The sequence below is a fragment of the Epargyreus clarus genome, unplaced genomic scaffold (genome assembly GCF_041222505.1).
Source record: "Epargyreus clarus isolate Ecla_fem2 unplaced genomic scaffold, WU_Ecla_fem_2.2 ptg000005l, whole genome shotgun sequence".
NCBI classification, from domain to species: domain Eukaryota; kingdom Metazoa; phylum Arthropoda; class Insecta; order Lepidoptera; family Hesperiidae; genus Epargyreus; species Epargyreus clarus.
The window spans coordinates 11,802,766-11,823,032 of record NW_027332213.1 but is presented as its reverse complement, the minus strand read 5'-3'; the positions used below and the strand labels follow the sequence as shown (position 1 = coordinate 11,823,032).

Here is a 20,267-nt window from a genome sequence, read left to right as displayed (position 1 = left end):
TTTCGTGTTAAGAAATAAAAAGGAAAACGGCAAATCGATACCGCTACACGACTACTAATTGCACGCCAATTAGCCGCTGGGATGTAGCGTTTAGTTTTTGTTACTTTGTTTTATTTCCTTTTATATTTGTATGTTTTGTCTAGCACAATACAATCGGCTTGGGTTGTTAACTCCTACCGTTCATTAGTAACAGTAAAACCAATGTTTTGTCTATCAAAGATCAACGTTTGAATTTTTTTATATTAGGCATTGTAAAAATTGTCAAATTTTGATAAGTTGACCTTGGACGTTATTGTATAGATATATTTTAAGAAATAAAAATGAAAACGGCAAATCGATACCGCTACACGACTACTAATTGCACGCCAATTAGCCGCTGGGATGTAGCGTTTAGTTTTTGTTACTTTGTTTTATTTCCTTTTATATTTGTATGTTTTGTCTAGCGTTGGCTTGAGCTGTTAATCTTTATATAGATTATATTATTTATTTATGTACAATTATTAATCATACTACCCTATATTTTGCCTACTAACAGTGGCAACAGGTCCCGTAGGCAGAAAATGTTATAATTCAATCTATCGTAGGAAACAATATTCGTAAGAGATTAATTTTATTAATAGTCCGCGTAAAACTGCTAGTCCGCTGTGAACATTTAAATGAATCGCGTCGTCATAGTAAATTGTATGATTACACCTGCTCGCAACAACTTCAGAGCGGACTACCAGTTTGGCGCGGACTATACCTTATGGAAGTAATGCTTATGTGGTAAAAGTACGAGTTAGATGTCCTGGTATTAATTAATTTGAATTTCACATTCTGGATATTTTAGTTTAAAATGCAAATATTTTTAACATTATTTGGGAAAACGTCATTCCTGTCATTGTGGATTTTTTCGTAATACGTGCTAAAATAACAATGATTCTTTGTTACATGGTATTAGTAGAATCAATTACACAAAAAATATTACACATCCCTCATAAGGAACTACTAATTAGTCTTGAAATAATAGCCAAAATAAATATACAAACTTTATTTTTATTTCGCTAAAAATAATAAGTATATTACACACACATATAGACTGCAACAAATGCACACTAATATACAATATATTCTAAGACCACTGAAAAGACGAACCTCGACCAACCTCGAACCGAAACAAATGTTTCACCTGGAAGTGGCTAAAGATACTTCTACCTTCAACTAATTAACAGCTTCAATAACTATCTTTGTGTTACTACTAACTTGAAACAAGAACTGCTACTACAAGGCAGAAATCAATATGGTAGATCTACCACAATTAAGTCACAAAAGGTTCTACCATCTCTTATCCTCATCGCTAGGTTTATAAGAGAACATGTTATCAAAGAACCCTACATAATCTGATTGGTAGTTCTTCCGCTTCCCAAGTCCGTGGTCGATTTTGTAGTTGTATTTGTGTTTGCGGCAGCTGTCATCACGCCACATAGATAAGTCAATTCCAGGGATATGCGCGCATGGTACTGGCGTATTTCTGAAAATTTTAAGCATTTTTTCATTGTTCGGTGGGTGACGTCACATATCAAAGGATCGTTAAATATATATGTATTTTAGATGATATGTAACATTTATTAATTGTATCTAAATCAGATTTAATTAAGAAAGTAGAAAGTTTGAATGGCCATGATGATGTGTTTGATCATTGTGATGTTATGATGTAAAAGTGAAAATTTAAAAACGTCGGTTAAAAATGACAATCTTCGATAAAAATGATTGTTCACCATTTAGCTTTGAAGTAATTTAAAAATAAATAACGTTTGCAACGAAAATCAAAAATAAATCTAAAAAATCTTTAAATAGGTTCAAGCTGTTGAACACTATTAAGTTACAAACCTAGGATCGACATTCAGGAAAGCCTCGGGCTGAATGTATTTGATGGCTTCAACATTGTCACAAGCGAAACGTGCCATGTTAGTTTTTCTGATTTCGTGTAGTTGATCTGAAAATAGTAATAAATATAAGTAAAAATAAATATACACTTTTTAAAGGCGTTCTAGCTTAGTCCTCAGGGGTAGCAGCGCATCTGTAGCCGACTTCAGGTAGGAATATCTGGGATTACAGATCGCCATGGGCGACAGTAGCCACTTAACATCAGGTGGACACCATACTTGTCCGCTACTCATATATTATACATAAAAAAATAGAATACGGTTGATAGTAAAGTTTTTCGGATCTTGGTGGTTTTAATGGAGATACTTTATACTTCGTTTATAGAGCTGATCCTCACTTAGCCGACGTTTTCTGGGTTCAAACCTGGATCTTAAACTTCAGGAGTAACGGACGGATTTCGGTAGGCAGCGCTCGCTGTGGCACGAACTATTTAGCTGTAGCTTCGTTTGTAGATTAATAAATTCACTTAATAATATTATTGCAAGCGACATAAAAACTAAGCTGCCAATGTGAAATTACAGTAATAAATAGCGTAGTTACATTTTATTTATTAGCTCATAATTGTAAATCACCTTTGGAATAATTTTCCAAAGGTAATTTTTACAAAAACATTTGCATAAAGCTCTCACAACACGCTCGGCAAACTATTGACTTTTTAACGTTTCAATTTGTTGAATTCTCTCATTTCTGGTAATTGTTTTATTTACTGACCTGCTGTGCATTGTTTAGTAATTTGGTCCACGTTTGTGCTAACCGATTTACCGTTTGTTTTTACTGTACATTTCAAATCGACTAGTCAAAAGCGAGTCAAAGCAAATTGGAGTTGGCAAATTTGTAAAACGGATCACCGGTTCAAATGTTACTGTCAAAGTTTACAAATGTAACATTTCGGTAGATGGAAAAACGTTTATTTGAAATATATTAAAGAAACTATTTGTGTAATGTTATGTAGCTACTATGATCGTTTTTTTTAAATACTAAAGTATTAAACGAGCATGGTATCCACCTGATGGTAACTGTCTACTGTAGTCCATGAACATCTGAAATCAACCCCAGGTAAGAATAGGGTCATACCCGAGGTCGGTCATAGCATTCTAGATTGGAACGCCTCGGACAAGTATGTCGCCTTTACATCTTTCAAACGGGAATAAAGGAGCGTTGAATTTTTTTTTAATAATAATAATAAAATAAGAGTAGCAGACGAGCATGCAGTCTACCTGATGGTAAATGGCTACTGCCGCCCATGGACATCTGTAATCAACCCCAGATAGGATTAGGTATTCCTACCTGAGGTCGGCCACAGATGCGCCGCTACCCCTGAGGACTAAGCTGGAACGCCTCGGAAAAGTCTGTCTCCCTTACCACACCCTTCAAACCGGAACACAGCAGCGCTAACGCTGCTATTATTAGGTAGAAATAGGTGTGGCGGTGGTGCCGCCGGAGTCGAACCACAAAGGGTTCTACCACCTCTGGGTTCAAACCTGGAGCTTCAGGGCTTCAGCTTCAGGCTTTGATGGGCGGATGTAATTTGCTTTATCTTACCATGACTGAAGCTGTGGAACTGTTCACCTCGTTCGTACCAAAATCGGTCAGCGAACCTGAACAGCGTCAGTTGCTTTCCCATTATACAAAACAATGTTGGAGTCACGAGAGTTTCGTCAATAAAGTTCTCACTCATTATACCAGCGAGTAGATCTACGTCGTCTACATTGTTGTAGAGTTTCTTGAGTAATTCCACTTTCTGAAACAAGTTAATAGTTGTAATTAATGTAGTCACGTGAAACTTTATACCTTTGGAAAGTACGATTAAAAGTTGAGCGAAATTCTTAGCGTGCGAGCGTATTGATGTGGTTAATGTCAGCTGTGGCTTGTAATTACTTGCGTGCAACTTAACATTGTGTGGTGTTAAGGAACCATTGGAAATTGTTAATGGATTAGTGATATTGATTGTATTCTCCGTTTGGTGTCGTTGATGATGTTGGTGGAGATGATTAATCATTTGTATTCTTATTTTAGACACAAAACACATATGTGTCAATTTCATACTTGTCAAGGCTCATGTGTAAGGTATTATTTACACAAAATTGATACCATTTCACTACTTTAACAAAAAATAGTAAATTAAAACAAGAAAATCCACTTATATGCTTTGATACACCTGCACACTTGCAATAAGCTCTTCATATTTTTGTTATTAAATAAATATTAATATTCTGTCTTACGATCTTTACCTCGAAATCCATAATATCGGAAAAATCTCCAAAATCTTTCGCGCGTTTCAGACCGCACAAGTTTCTGTAGTCGTTGTAACCTCGTATACCCATATCTCGACCTCTTTGTATGTCTGCTGCGATAAGGTCATGCGCCTTTTGTAGTTTCGCAAAAAAGTTCTCTGAAATCTTTAGATTAGAAAGAAAATTTTAATTTAGCTTAACGAGACGTTTTAAATTAATTAGTCTCTACTACCAAAGCTGAATATCGTGTTTCATCATTAATTGAGTTCTTTTCATATAAAAAGCAGGCATTTTACTTGTTAATTGAACGTACCTCAAATGGGAGATTAAACAAATTTATTACCTCAGGGTCCTGAATGTCGTCTATTTTGGCGGCGTTCTGATAAAACGTGCCTCTATTGATTTCTTCGAAATTAGCATTTTGTTCGATGAGGTCTTGTCTAAAGAGGGTTTCGCTCAGCGACAATTCGCCGGCATAATGATGTTTTTCATCGTATTTTCTGAAGAAAAGTAGAACGTTGCAAAATTGAAAAGTCAAGCTATCAAATTTGTTACGGCGCGTGGGTAAATTGTAAGCCCATTATGTACTATGTGAGATCTATTGAAAATTGAAGTTCTATACCCCTTAAAAAGTTCGAATTAGGCTATACACGAAATAATAATATTGAAAGGCACAAAACATATATGAATTAGTGTAGTGACGTCTTTTCAGATTTTCAAATAAAAGTAAAGAGTCCACGAGTGTGTATTATTTACTTTTAGGCATATTTGAAGTCAATCGAAGACATCGTCGAATCGTAGGTAATAGACCACATCTACAATGAAGCAGTGAACTCCGTTTAATTTAAAATAAATGGATTTAAAAAGGTAGTTCTAGTAGAATTCCTATTTCTCAGCATCGTTCAGAAAATCAAAGGTATTGAATCCATAAAACAAATAAGTCTCACTGATATTACTATTTATACGAGATATCGAACTCACTTAATTCTGCCATCTAGGAAGGTATGATAAAATCTAGATGCGATTTCGTATTCGGCGTAAACAAGCGGTAGTGCTTCCTCGTCGTACACAGTAACTTCTTCCACTCTTTCAGATATTAGCCCAAAATTCACCATATTTTTATAACCTGTAAAATGAAAGTAATCATTTGAAAAGTAATTTTGTATGGACTTAGTTATTCTTTGAAAATATTCCTTCCCTGGCGCAAGATTTTCAATTTTATACAAGAACTTTAGATATTTTTCTAATAAAAAGACAGAGAAAGTCGCTTCCAGGAAAATTGTATCTTTTAGTATGACTTCAGAAAATATTTGCGTAGCTGTGATAGATAGAAGAAGAAAGAAGAATATAAAAATACTATTTTTGTCTCTGTATCTAAGAAATAGGTGGTTATTTTAAAATTATAGACATTACATTTAGAATTTTAATTACTTGTAAAGATTAAAGAAACATTAAATCATTACAGCATCGGAAATTACCATCGGAATTGGGATCCATTATAACCGCAGCTATATATCCGCGCCGGTAATCTGCTTCCGTGTTTCAATTGTGTGCAGTAGAAATTGAAGTAACATTGTATATAAAAAGCAAGTGTTTCCGTTGGGCGAAACACGTTGGCCTTGTCAGAGGCCTTCAGTTTCAAATATAATCATAAAATCGAAGTAGTCTTTGCAAATATTTTTCCTTACAGTGAAAATTAATCAAACACAAATATGTATGTATTTGGAGTTGGTAGAACCCTCTGTGATTCGAGTCCGGCATCACAACCACACCATCTGCCTAATAATGCCTGTGGTAAGCGGTGCTGTGTTCCGATTGGGAGTGTAAGGGAGACATACTTTTCCAAGGCGTTTCAGCTTAGTCCTCAAGGATAGCGGCGTATCTGAGGCCGACTTCAGGTAGGAATCTAATCCAATCTGGGTTGATTACAGATGTCCATGGGCGGCAGTAGCCTCTTACCATCAGTTGAACTGCATATACATCTGTTACTCCTATATTATAAAAAAATGAAGTACTCCTTGCAAACATTCCTATTTATAGTAAGGATAAATCAAATACAAGCATGTAGTACATATGTACTGTGGTATCTTATAGAAAATAATTGAAAAGAAATTTGACTTATAGAAAAGAGCTTACCAAACAAGAGTGTCATCAGCTCATACATGTATATATTAGACGCAGTTGCAATATTAATCTGTCGAGCAACTTTAAACAGTCGGTCGTCCTTCCAGCATGGGTTGATCTTGTGGAGAGCCTTCGCCAGTCGATTATGTTCTCTCATGAAGAATATTGCGAATGTTGTTGTACGGAGATCTATGTTGCCGACTTCGGGGAAGCCTTTTAGGACAAAAAAATAGATAATATTGTATACTCGTGCTAAAGCAAGTAGTACGATCATCAAAATAAATGAGCATGAATCTTCATTATAATCGATGTTGGGTTGAGCACCATCATTATCAGTCCGTTTCAGTCCTACTATTGGGAATGGTTCTCCACTTAGACGAGGAGGGTTTAAGGTCATAATTTAGTTTGCTATTCAAATGCGGATTTGTAGACAAATTCATTGAAAGGTACTTGAACCTTTGGGAACTTGAGGAACTTCGAGACATGTATGTTTCCTCACGAAATTTTCGTTCACCGTAAGAGCGAATGATAATTAAATTGTAATACAAAACTAAACAATCTGTGCTTGAGTTTTGTATAGTAGAACACCAACGTAAATAGCCATGTAAAATCACAACAAAAAATAATTGATTTGATTTGATTTGATTTGATTAGAACTGACTTTTCGTGCAATATTTTGTGATCAAAAATAATATCGACTCACCAAACTGGTAGCATACAGTTTCGTTGCCTTCATTTCCGAAGCATGCATCCGATGTCTGATCCGATAAGGGCACGTAACGAGTGCCTCTCTTCTCCATTTTCAGTAACCCACGCTCGTATTTCCGAACCGAGTCAAGTGCCTTTTCATCCACGCCGTAAATTGTTGATAGATCCAGTACCGGGGTTTGGTAATTAATCTGCAGAGGATTTTGCGAACTATTTTTTTACATTTTGTGGTTTTTGTACCGGAAATGTATAATGTTTGACTGTTGATTGTAAAGAGTTCGTATCTTTGCTAAGTATGTGAGGATCTTTGTAGTAGCTGGTTGTAATGTGTAGTTATGCATCCCATTGTTATGATTTGTCTCATTCAAGCTCATATTCATAGCTTAAATGTTAATAATTATATTTTTATTATGAGACAAATATATTACACAAAAAATAAATATTGTCACTTCCCTGTCGTTGAAAGTATTATAATTATTTAATTAGTTAATCCAAAATAATTAGGAATCCAAAATAACATGTAAATGAAATAGATATATTTGTAAATTTAAAACAGTTACGTTCACAACTCATTATTATTATGCATGTTAATGATGTCATTACACAATTGAAACTTTGATATAAAATATTATATTATTATTACGTACTTAATTTGATATATAATACTTTTCACTTATTAACCAGCTCGGTGAAACTCGTCCTATACTGGGATTTACTAATATTAGTGAAAGCAATTTCATATTAAGACAGCTGTCAAAATTCTAAGCGTGGTTAATTCTAAGTTTCAAGTTACCAACCTGTTCTGGCGGTATCGCGTCAGTTGTGCAACCGGCGTCTTGAAAAGTTTCCGCTCTTGAGAAGTTTAGACAGCGTATATCAGTCAGTTTGAGATAGGGGTCGTCTTCGGGAACCTTTATAGGTATACATCGGGCATCCTTCGTGGCTTCGGGGTCGCAACAATGTGGTCTCTTCTTGAGGTAGTCGACTGAAATGATAAGTTGTTACTAAAACTGTCTTTCAAATACTTAAGAAATATAAAAAAGTATGAGACAGAAATTTTACGGTATTATTAAGAACCTAATGAGAAGTAATATTGGATTTTATAAGATAAAAGAACTAAAACAAGTTTTTTGCATTTCTAATTAACAACTTATTCAAAAGAAACAGAAATAAAACGGATGCGCTCAGGAAGCCTTATTATTTTCAAGAAATACGATTAAGAAGAATTTTATTACGTATGATAAAATTATAAATATAATATGAACATTACAATTTTTTGAAATTTCAATGAGAATCGGGATGATTAACAAATTGATGATGATGTTGATAATGTGAAGTACGTACAAGGTCCCTTTATAGCGCTGATGTCTTTATTGATGAATTCCATGAAGTGTGCTGCGGCCACGTTGAAATCGGATTTGTCTTCCACTCTACCACTTGATTGCAACGCCGTTCGCACCTTACGAGCTGATGGTAATGGTTCTCCGTTTGCAGCAGCTCGGATACCTCCATCTGTTGAATAGTATTAGGAGCTTAGCAAGGAATGAGCGTACTTTATAGTCAGCTATAATCCTCGTCAAACTGCTAGTCCGTTCTGAATATAGAAATGAGTCGCGTCGTCTAGCAAAAAGTATGACTACACCCGCTTGCAACAACTTCAGAGCGGATTGGCAGTTGGTACCATAGCCTTATGCACATTATTAATCAATCTATCTAGCGTTTTGCCTACATAGATCGGCATAACACAATTGCTTCCTACTTGAAATCTTCATTATGTAAAAATGGATAGATTAATTATTAATGTCCGTTCATTAGCCTATGTATAATTGTGGGCCTTTTATTATTAAACTCTTATTGTGGGACTACGAAACGAGCTTATCACAAACACTATTCTGCTTTATCAGACAAAGAAAGTGAATGTTTGTCTTTTAGTTTGTTTTTTAGTGCGTTTGTTTTTTAATCATGATAAATATTACAATATAACTTCTTACTCATATCCAGCATACCAACATACTTAGTTTGTATACTAAAATTAAAATTAAAATATTACTTAATAATAAAACTTATATTCATCTCGTATTAATTAATTATCAGTATGTGGTTTATTTTTTATACTTATTCCTCACTTTACTGATGCAAATTCCATGCCAGACGTTTTAGTTCCAATCAACATTACAAGAGTATCGTTAATCAATTTAAGCAAATACACAGAAGCTGTGAATTCGTCTCCTAAAATCAATACTTCTAATTAATTTGAAGACTTCGCAAGGTTCTTTACCTTATCGAGTGTACCTTAATACCCAAGTGTCTTGTTTAAACTGTTTGCAGACTCTGGTTTCAGGACTTTCGAGTGGTCTTTATAATTACAAGTGCTATTAATTCTAGTGATTTTGAAAGGGAAGATGAATATCTATATACTTTCTTTAATGCCCTTAATGATACTTATTAAAGTTATCGTCAAGATACCTTAATATCCAAAGATAACAAAAAATATTATTTTATGTTTATTGTTTTACTTGACTATATATATTGAAATATTATCATGTGAGTACATACTTGTACGTGTGATAAATTAACAATTTTCATTGAAAGAAAAGATATGATCAAATTGTCTACATTCCCTCATCTACTACATTGTTTAATATTTACCGTATATAAGTCATTTCACGTTACACGTAGATCTTAAAATTCTGTCTCAAAACTGGCTCACGATACGACATTTCGTGCATTTATGTTGTTCGACAGATAAATGTATGTGAAAGTTATTACTTGGGTCATATACCTAACTGCAAAACTGAAGGCGACATGATCCAAAATAAGGTTCTTTTACACTTTACTCTCCGTTGTGTAATCATCACCGTTATCCTAATAGGTAACAACTATTTGAGCAATTACCTTTGCTATAGTCCGGTTTCATAAGTCTCGTGTAGGGCCCTTTAGCAGCACCAGCGGCAGGATACTTATAATTGTTGCAAGTTCCATTAATTCGACTACCTTCGTGAGGTACACACGGTTTTATATCGATTGTACATGAGCTAAAAATAATAAAATAGGTTAATTAAAAAATAATACATTATTTATAAACATTCCTTATTTAACTTTATTTAAAGGTAGCGCCGAGGAAGGCCATCAAGAGCCTTTTTAGAGGTATTAAAGTTCCATATGAACCGATATTGCTTCCAAGGCTCGCTGTTATTTTTGAAGTTTCCCTAATTACAAGAAAAAGTGAGAAATACTGCTTATTTAATTTGATTTGAGCGACAGCTATAATTTACCAATTTTATTAAAATACCCTCCAAATGCAGCCATTGCTTAGCATCAGATGAACATGCAAGTTTACTTTATTCACACAAAAATTATGAGCACATTATTATGTTATGACGGTCACTTAACTACCGTTAGCTTTAAAAAGCAAGACATCAAGACATCAAGAGTGCAAAAATATAAAAAAAAAACACTACCATAAAAAAATTGTCACCTTCACTGTCTTTGGGCATGGTTCCCATGACGCTGGCAGCATTTCCTCTCTGAATTGCTATACCGAATATATGAGCGAAATGTATGCCAGCTCTTGGGTCTCCAGAGAGATCGACCAAACAAGTTACACAGTAGTTTAAAAAATGTTTTAAGTATGTAGCTGAATAATATATAAAAAAGAGTTACTTCAAAATATTTTTAAGTCGGAGCTCCTTCGCGCGAACATCTTCGACTTTCTTCGCATTAAACCGTTCGTAGAGAACGCCGTTGACTTGGAAAAATATTGCCGTGAAAATTGTAAATTCAAATAAATAATTCATTTTGTTACAAGCGGCTTTGGCTCTGAAACACACCAGCTGACTGTTGCTAAAAGGGAAATTATGTTGCAAGGAATCCGCTCATGTATTTCGCAAGTAAATTGCACTTTCCTGTTCTGTTGGACAAGTGGATGTTACCAAAAACGTTTGATTGCGTTTAATTTAGTTAATTGTGTATTTATTTTAGGAAACTTAATTATATGTATAAGTAAATGAAATTTAAATTCTGTTTACGAAGTAGTTAAAAGGACTGTGATTGGTGTGAAAATGTTAAATGCATTAATTAAGTATAAGTAATTAAATACTTAAAGGTATTAACTATTTTTTGAGTTGCAATCGATTTGTTTAGACATCAATAGTAGCCACCATAACTTTAATACTAGAAATAGAAATAAATTATCAATAACTAAATATAGATTATGTAAGGTCGCTAGATCTTTCATGATAACTGTATTCGCTACTACAATAAAATACCACATCTTGAATCTCACAGAAAAAAAGTTTAAACTTGTCATTAAACAAACGCTATGTATAAAAGCGTATAGGCTGAGTGATTATTTGACCGATAAAGCGGTGTGGTCTGAAGCAGCCCCAGCTCCACGTGTACGTAATAAGTCGTGGAAGAAACTTTTCATTTGCTTGTTTGGTCTAATACTAGTATATAGTTAACCGTCATTCATAAAGAAATGACCAAAACATTTGAGTATGATATTATTTTTTTCCGTACATTTTATAAGGTTCATTGCCCGCAACATTTACTTTTCTACTACGAGTAAGTCAATGTTTATCCTTAACTTAATCTTCCTATCTTTTGTGAATGTTCTTTTTATGTTATATATACATTTCTCGTCTCACGATGTTAGTTACCGTACTCCTCCGAAACGGCTTTACCGATTTTCACCAAATTGTATATGCGTATTCAGCAGGTCTGAGAATCAGCTACTATGTATTTTTCATACCCCTAAGTGATAAGGGCTGTTCACCCTTAACATTTTTTTTATTTATATGGCAACACAACGTTTGCCGGGTCAGCTAGTATTTTTATATATTTATGACATAAATGTAGAAGAAATAGAATATATTAGTACCTATTTACATTTCCTCATAAAAGGTAAGTAAACATTAATGTAGCTATAAATTTTAAACAGATGCCAAAATATTAGAAAGTTCCTTAGAAATGTTTATGTAATGAAGTAGGGATTTTGTTTATGCTAATTAATTTGTTTACAAGTTTAGAAGTCCTTGAAATTTGTAGCAACTCTTAGGGTTTTTAGAAATTTGCATTTTAGTACGCAACAGGTTAAAAGTTTAAAATATAAAATAATTATCTTGCTATATTTATAACATTTAGCTTAGTAATGTCATACGCTTAATTTAAAAAATACACGTATTATCTATAATTTTCTTTTTGCCAACGTCGTATCGTCGTATCATCATAGGTCATTTTCAAATATAATTCTACTAAGATTTTTCTTTCTAAGAGCGTTTTTGTTTCAAAACCACGGCCTGCCGGCCACAGGTGTGTCACTGCTCCTGAGGACTAAGCTGAAAATCCTCGGAAAACTATGTCTCCTTATCACACCTTTTAAACCAGAACAACTCAAGCAACAACGGCAACACAGCAACGTTTAATGCTGGTGTTATTAGGCAGAAGAAATAAGTGTGGCGGTGGTGCCGCTGCAGTCGAAGTCGGAGAGTTTTACCACCTTTAAAATGTAAGTACATAAATTACAGTTGCAGTTTTCATGGTGCGATTTTCTGTAGGACTAACATGAGTTTACAAAAGTATTACTCGCTAGCGACTGCGTAAAATAAATGTATGAAAAATTGTACAGCGCCTCTGGTGGTTACTCGTAGAACTAAAATCCGTAGTGACGTAACTCGATACGTAAAAAACCTATCGAAATCAAATCGCTAGCGAATGTCATTATGATCTATTGCCATACAAATTCGGTCCCATGAGTCATTAATTTGACAGACGTTGTCAAGAAATACCGTAACGATAGTAGTTATGTTATTCACTAGCAAAATGACAATAGTTTTCTATTTACCATTTCTATAGTGGCGTTTCTATGCCAACTCATGGTAATGCTACTGCTATTTTGGCTGGAATATTAGGAACGTATATAGATTTATTAAACCTTTGGCTTACTAAGAACCCGTGGCGACTACTATAAAACCTGCCGTATTCTGAATTTTGAAACAAAACAGCTACTCTAAACGCTCTGCGAGTTGTCACTTCATATTTTCTAACTTCATGAAAAAATATTCAGATAGCAGCAACCCATCCTAATAAACAAACTTAACGCCAAAAATCATCTTTATAAGGCTCCTCTGACAAAAAAATGAATGTTTTTGAGAGGTAATTTGAACTTTTTAATGAAATTCAAAAACATTTTATTTCTTTGACTTATAAACAGTACTGAGTTTGATTGTTAAAAGTGTAATGGAACCGACCACAGTGCATCTTCTCGGCAAAAAGTTTTAACGAGTTTTCTCCCCTTCAAGTGTGGATGCTCCTTTGTATAATGAGAGTAATATTATATATTATACATTTTTGATTTAAAACTAAATGTTAAATAAGTATGTAAAAACTCGTTATATTTTCTTTTTTTTAAATAGAGATCCAGACTTTAAATTTAAATTGTTACACACTTGTGTAGGTAAGATACTTATCCTAAGGTAAATCCTAAGCTAATATATTTGATATACTAATTTTGTTATTTCATACCGTAGTATGAAATTTTATCGTAATAAGCTCTTGATTCTAAATTAACGTTATTTACCTTAAATAAACTCTGAATCGCTGAGGGAACTGAGGGATTTGAAAGATATGGAAAATTCACTTTTGTATTTTATTTAAACTTTCTTTTATTTTAGTTACTTTTAGGTACATTCGTACATGATTAATGTGTATCATTTTAATTATGGCTTCAATATTTTATGAGTATAAATTTTATATGGGTGCAATATTTTTATTGGTGTGTATGAAATCATGATTCACGCGAGGCAAGCCACGAGTGGAAAACTAGTTAGAAATAATTCCGTCCGACGCTGTCGAGAGCTGTCAATCGTATTTCATCCCCGTACCGTCCCCCAATCTTCGGATCTCTGAACGAAGTAATTCTAGTTGCGCCGCATCGTCGCATCTGACCTTTTATTTTTATGATGAGTTTACATTTTCTTGTTAGGTGACATTTATGTATAGTTGATTGAATTGATTCCATCATTTTATTTCCAATTAAGCATTTTCCCCAAAAGATAAATGTGAATATAAGACCAAGTTCAGAAGAAACATTCTTAGACAAGTATCGAATTAATTAAAATTGTTAAAATTTATAGATCTAGTGACACGTTTACATATTTTGTTCTATAATGATAATATTGTAACGGTAACGGTGAATAATTTCATAAAAGTTTTGATTTTTAAGTAGCTGGAACGACTGTCAGATAACATTTCACACAATAAAACGCACACAATACTGGCATGAAATTATTTTATCTTGTCTTCTCCATAAAGTCCACGTTATTTACTGCAATGTTGCCAGAAGCGAATAATGCTCTAATCTGGGTGATTTAAAAAAAGGAAATCCATGCTTAAGCCGTTTATTCCCAATGTGGTGTTTCCGAGGCGAGGCACGCTCCACCGCAACCTCAGTAAGCCTTAGTGCTCATGTGTTGATTAAGAATAATTCCGCATGTGGATCTTTTGTCCGTATTGTGCGCTTTATACCCTATCATTTTCCTTAAAAGTACTGTTTTTATACAGACAAATCGTACTTCCTCTTTTTGTTGTTTTTTTATATTTTATTCTTCAAAGAAAGACGTGCGAATGATTGAAAGAATAATAATGAAAAATGCACTTCTCACGTGTTTGTTTGTTTGTCTGTACGTGTTTCTATCAGATTGTTTGTATTCTGCCTAATAATAACAGTGTTAAGCACTGCTGTGTTCCGGTTTGACGTGTGGTAAGGGAGACATGCTTATTCAAAGCGTTCCAACTTGGTTCTCAGGGCCTGACCGTTACACCTGGCGTTACACCTGTGGCCGACCTCACCTACGACTCTAATTTTATGCGAGGATGATTACAGTTGATGTGCATTTGCTGCGGTAAATGATACTTTCAAGAGAATTACGTAGACATTTGCTACTATATTATAAATTAATTTTGTCAAGTTGTGTGACAGTAGAAATTACGTAAAAATTATGAAATGTATAGGCACAGGCCGACCTGTACGAGTAATTGCACGGAGCCCGTAATAATTGAATACAAGCTAATATTACGGGGTTCTAAGCTACTGTAATTGAAATACTATCTAGCTGGCAGTGTGTCGTTGATTACATCAATTAAAGCATATAACGTGTATTTATCATATTATCGCCTTTGTAATATCAACTTTGTGGTACAAGTCCGGACCAGTCTGAGTAATTGCACGGAGCCCGTAATAATTGAATCCAAGCTAATTTTACGGGGTTCTAAGCTGCTTTAATTGAAATAAAATGTCATCTAGCTGGTAGTGTGCTGTTGATTACGTCAATTAACGCATGTAACGTATATTTCTCGTATTATCGCCTTTTGTAATATCAACTTTGTAGTGCAAGTCTGGACCGTAGTTGCACGAAGCCCGTAATAATTGAATACAAGCTAATTTTACGGGGTTCTAAGCTATTGTAATTGAAATACTATCTAGCTGGTAGTGTGTTGTTGATAACATCAATTAAAGCATATAACGTGTAATTCTCATATTATCGCCTTGGTATTATCAACTTTGTAGTGCAAGTCTGGACCGTAGTTGCACGAAGCCCGTAATAATTGAATCCAAGCTAATTTTACGGGATTCTAAGCTGCTTTAATTGAAATAAAATGTCATCTAGCTGGTAGTGTGCTGTTGATAACGTCAATTAACGCATGTAACGTATATTTCTCATATTATCGCCTTTGTTATATCAACTTTGTGGTACAAGTCCGGACCAGTCTGAGTAATTGCACGAAGCCCGTAATAATTGAATCCAAGCTAATGTTACGGGGTTCTAAGCTACTGTAATTGAAATACAATGCCATCTAGCTGGTAGTGTGCTGTTGATTACTTCAATTAATTGCATAATGGCTTTGATCGGGTCTGTAGGCAACCGGCAATATTCCGCTCACGTATTTCTAATTGAAATGCAGTTCTCGAGGCTTGGGGTCGAACAGATGTATCAATTGTTCGTGAAATTACATAATGTTAAAGATAGATCTTCTTCGACTGTAGTAGTAGAGCTACTTATTTCCAACTTAAAATGTTAAGCGCTTTAGGTAGGTTCAAAAGGTATGTCTTAGTTCAAACTCCTTCGAAGTGTTAGTTTGTCGAAGTTCAAAAATAATAAGTCAAGAATGATTTTGATTCGACTTACTGCCTTCAGCAAATATTTCTATATTTACACAACACCGTCTTATAAGTCCTTGGGGATACATTAAGAAATGTGTGTGCTAATACGCGCCTAAGAAATTATACTCCTCCAGAGTATTAAGACGAAAGTAAATACTAAAAATGTTTAAATAAAAACAATTTACAAAAAAATCATACTATAAGCATTGATAAAGTTTAAAATACCTTTGACTATAAGCATATATGTTAAGTAGTTAAGTTCATTTTATTACTAACATAGATAATAAGTATTTACTAACAATATATGGATCTTGTCCAAAATAAAGAATTATTATTATTATATACTTTATACCTAAATACAGCACCGAGGCCACAAAATAAAAAGGTATTTTATTTCGTGCCGAGGCCGAATATAAATAGTGTAATTCATTTAGATTCTTTAGTAACGGCGAGTAATGAAGGTGTTCAAAGCTTAACAAGCCATTGTGGAACTCTTTGAGCATTTAATTAAAATATGTTTTGTTCCTTTGATGTACATGCACAATATGGGATTAGTACAGGTTTTTATAAAAGCGTAAACGGCAAAGGAATTCTTTTATAAAACCTAGCGTTTCAATTGGCATGATTGTGAGTGCTATAGAAATAAAAAATGGTGATGGAATTTTCCATTAGAAGCCGTGTTAATAACCAGGGACAGTAGAAAAAAGTTATGAATTCGTATGTCATATATGAAAAACGAGGGGTCTGCATCTGAAAAATAAGTTTTCAAATGTATGTGAAGTCTACCAATACGTACTTGGCCAACGCGGTAGACTAGGCCTAATCCTTCTCATTCTGAGAGGAGACCCTTGTACAGCAGTAGGAAAGTAATGGGTTAATGAAGATGATGTATGAAAAATGTTGCCGTTCTAAGACATGAATTTGCAATACCGTTGATATGTACGAACGATAATCAAACGATTGTTTGGAATCCTTTGTGTTCTGGATTGATGCGTGTTAAGGAAAATAGACTAATCACCTCGTTATTGGAATACCTTACAATTTAGACTCCTCGGGCAGAAATTAATACGACATTACGTAGGAATTCTATATCTATACACACTTTTTGCTACTCCTATATTAAACATACTTAATGAGATTCCTTAATTTAAGTTACATTGACCAAATTTAAAAGTACACAATTTTAAAACAGCTGCAAGTACAACGAACCACTCACAACACCCACTCTCACTCATTCGCACTACATACGCTAGAAGTGCCTCGAACGAAGAAGCATGGCTCACTGCGGATGACAGGAAAGAGGATTGTCCGCTCGAATACGCTACTCGTGTTCTACAAAATTTTGTAATGGTGTTAATTGCCTTGCACTTTTTATTTTTCAAGCCTGATTAGAGAAAGCGTCTTTCGGTATGGAACCCTTAAAACAAGTCTTTTGATTTTAAGTATAAACCGACAAAATTAAAAAGTATAGATTTTAAAAAATGTTCAAGTAAAAAGAACTACTTACACAACCCACTCACACTCATTCGCACTACATGCACTAGAAGTGCCTCGAACGAATAAGCATGGCTCGCTGCGGGCGATAGGAAAGAGGATTGTCCGCTCGACTACGCTACTCGTGTTCTACAAAATTGAATGGTGTTAATTGCCCTTCACGCTCAATTTGAAATGTGAAAAGTTTTTAAGTGTGTAACTTGTAAATAAGGAAAACTGAACAAACGGACAGACAGGAGAGACTTAGAAATGGTGTCCAATTTTAACCCTTTCAATACGGAGCCCTGAAAACAACTCTTCTAAATTTAAGCCTAAACTGATTCAATGTAAAATTACACATTTTTAAACACATTCAAGTATAACAGACCACTCACAACACCCATTCACACACGGCACTACATGCACTAGAAGTGCCTCGAACGAAAAAGCATGGCTCGCTGCGGGCGACAGGAAAGAGGATTGTCCGCTCGAATACGCTACTCGTGTTCTACTAAATTGAATGGTGTTAATTGTCTTTCACCTTCAATTCGAGGAGAGAAGAGTTTTTCTAGGCGTTTAAGTGTTATACCTGGTAAACACGTTTGTAAATTAAAATGGTATATTTACGGGTCTGTCATTCCAGGATTCTGCAGAAAACATTTGTAACATAATAATAATAATGTCACATCCATACATTTATAAGCTACTTGTATTACATTTAGTAGTCTTATAATTTTTAGGGTTCGGTACGCAGTGTTTTTTTTTAACACTGCTGTTATTAGGTAAAAATAGGTGTGGCGGTGGTGCCGCCGGAGTCGAACCACAAAGCGTTCTACCACCTTCAGTATAAACGGAACGCTAATACCTTAAAAATATAAGGCTTTATTTACGTTTCGTTGTATACATTTTAATCAGTTAACTACGAGTTTTATTTATACCATACTTTAAGCTCTTAATTATTTTATGATAAGAAAGTTATTGAGCTTTGGACCTATGGGTATTGCCCTTCCTTCCCTTGGAGCTTTATGGGTTCGTTTAAAATGAGCTTAAAAGGGCACTCGTTAAAGTGCGTTTATATTTCTAATTATGTTATAATATCAAGGTTTCCGTAGTTTTGAAGTAGTTTTCAATTCCATTAGTAATTGAATTGAATTCATTTTTTTATAATATAGGAGTAGCAGACGAGCATGCAGTCCACCTGATGGTAAGTGGCTACTGCCGCCCATGGGCATTTGTAATCAACCCCAGATAGGACAAGATATTCCTACCTGAGGTCGGCCACAGATGCGCCGCTACCCCTGAGGACTAAGCTGGAACGCCTGGGAAAAGTCTGTCTCCCTTACCACACCCTTTAAACCGGAACACAGCAGCGCCAACACTGCTGTTACCAGGTAGAAATAGGTGTGGCGGTGGTGCCGCCGGAATCGAACCACAAAGGATTTACAACCTTCATTTGGTTCATGTTGTAATTGAAAACATAATGATGTCGATTTTAATAGTCGATGTTTTTTTTATCCCGTGTACTAAGTTAAAAAATAAGCACAGAAAATATTGTACGTACACTTTTAATATAAAAATGTTCGTATTTTATATACCAGTGTAGGTAGCGTATAATTAAACAATTATTTTAGTATCCTCTTACTAGAATAATTTAATTGGTATTCATTACGGAAACTTCGGTTACTAAATGGTATTATTATATAGGAAATATTAATTTTATAACGAATATTACGATAATAATAATGGCTTCACATACTCATATTACTACGCTGACGATAAAATTATATAAAAGGTTGCAAAGCACTGAAAGCCTTGTGGTTTGAAACTGAGCCTCTTATCGGGTTAAGTATAGTGCGTATTCAAAATCAAATTAAAAATTCAAAAATAATTATCACTTGCATTGACGGCAACGGCAATCAAGAGCTAATCTACATATCATAGACTTCTTTAAAAAGTTATCAAGTGTGAATTCCAATCCGTACCTGACCAGGCGGTGAAATACGGTTTTAGCACCTCTTACTTCGAGAGAACATCCTGCCCAGCAGGGACATTAATAGGTTGAAGATAACGCTATAATGATGAAAGAAAATAATATAAGGATATCTATATAACTGTGAGTTTTTTTAAGTCTACTAATTCACACTTGGTCTGCATCAAAACATGACCTAAACCTTGCTTACTCTATTACAAGTCCGTGCCCAGTAGTTTAGAAGTAATATGTATACCTTCCGCTACTCGTCAAGAGATGGCGCCACAAGTATTCTGTTTTACGCTATCGAAGTTTTCTAAATATCTGGCATATATACAAGCTCCGAACTGAGACTGTCGGAGCACGGCCGCTCCCTGGGCATGATCACCTAGCCCGACGGGAGATCTCCCTTTGCCAAAAATGCATTCAAAATACATATTCGTAAGACAATACAAGACTGTACAGGTAAAGGTACAGAAACATGAGAGTTATGTAGCAATAAATTAGATAGAATTCGGTACAACATATGCAGTTAAAGCCGTTGCAAAATTCAAGAGGAAATTTCAATAAGATTCTATTGAATGCGACCGCTGAGTTACGACGAAATTTATCCTAGAGCATATGAAATATGGTTTCATACAGACGTTGCTCTTCGAAAACGGATTGAGAG

General features: G+C 34.7%; 1 protein-coding gene across 1 annotated transcript; it reads right to left on the bottom strand.

Moving 5' to 3' along the window:
* Positions 1–1,137: 1,137 nt before the first annotated feature.
* On the bottom strand, positions 1,138–10,791 carry LOC140757772 (salivary peroxidase/catechol oxidase-like). The gene is made up of 12 exons (XM_073093645.1): positions 10,656–10,791; positions 9,888–10,027; positions 8,337–8,504; positions 7,790–7,977; positions 6,988–7,183; positions 6,297–6,497; positions 5,142–5,286; positions 4,504–4,660; positions 4,158–4,325; positions 3,469–3,667; positions 1,870–1,975; positions 1,138–1,510 (listed from the first exon to the last, which is right to left on the bottom strand). The coding sequence occupies exons 1-12, from the start codon at positions 10,787–10,789 to the stop codon at positions 1,315–1,317; spliced, it is 1,998 nt and encodes a 665-aa protein (XP_072949746.1). The 5' UTR covers positions 10,790–10,791; the 3' UTR covers positions 1,138–1,314.
* Between the last annotated feature and the right edge of the window lie 9,476 nt (positions 10,792–20,267).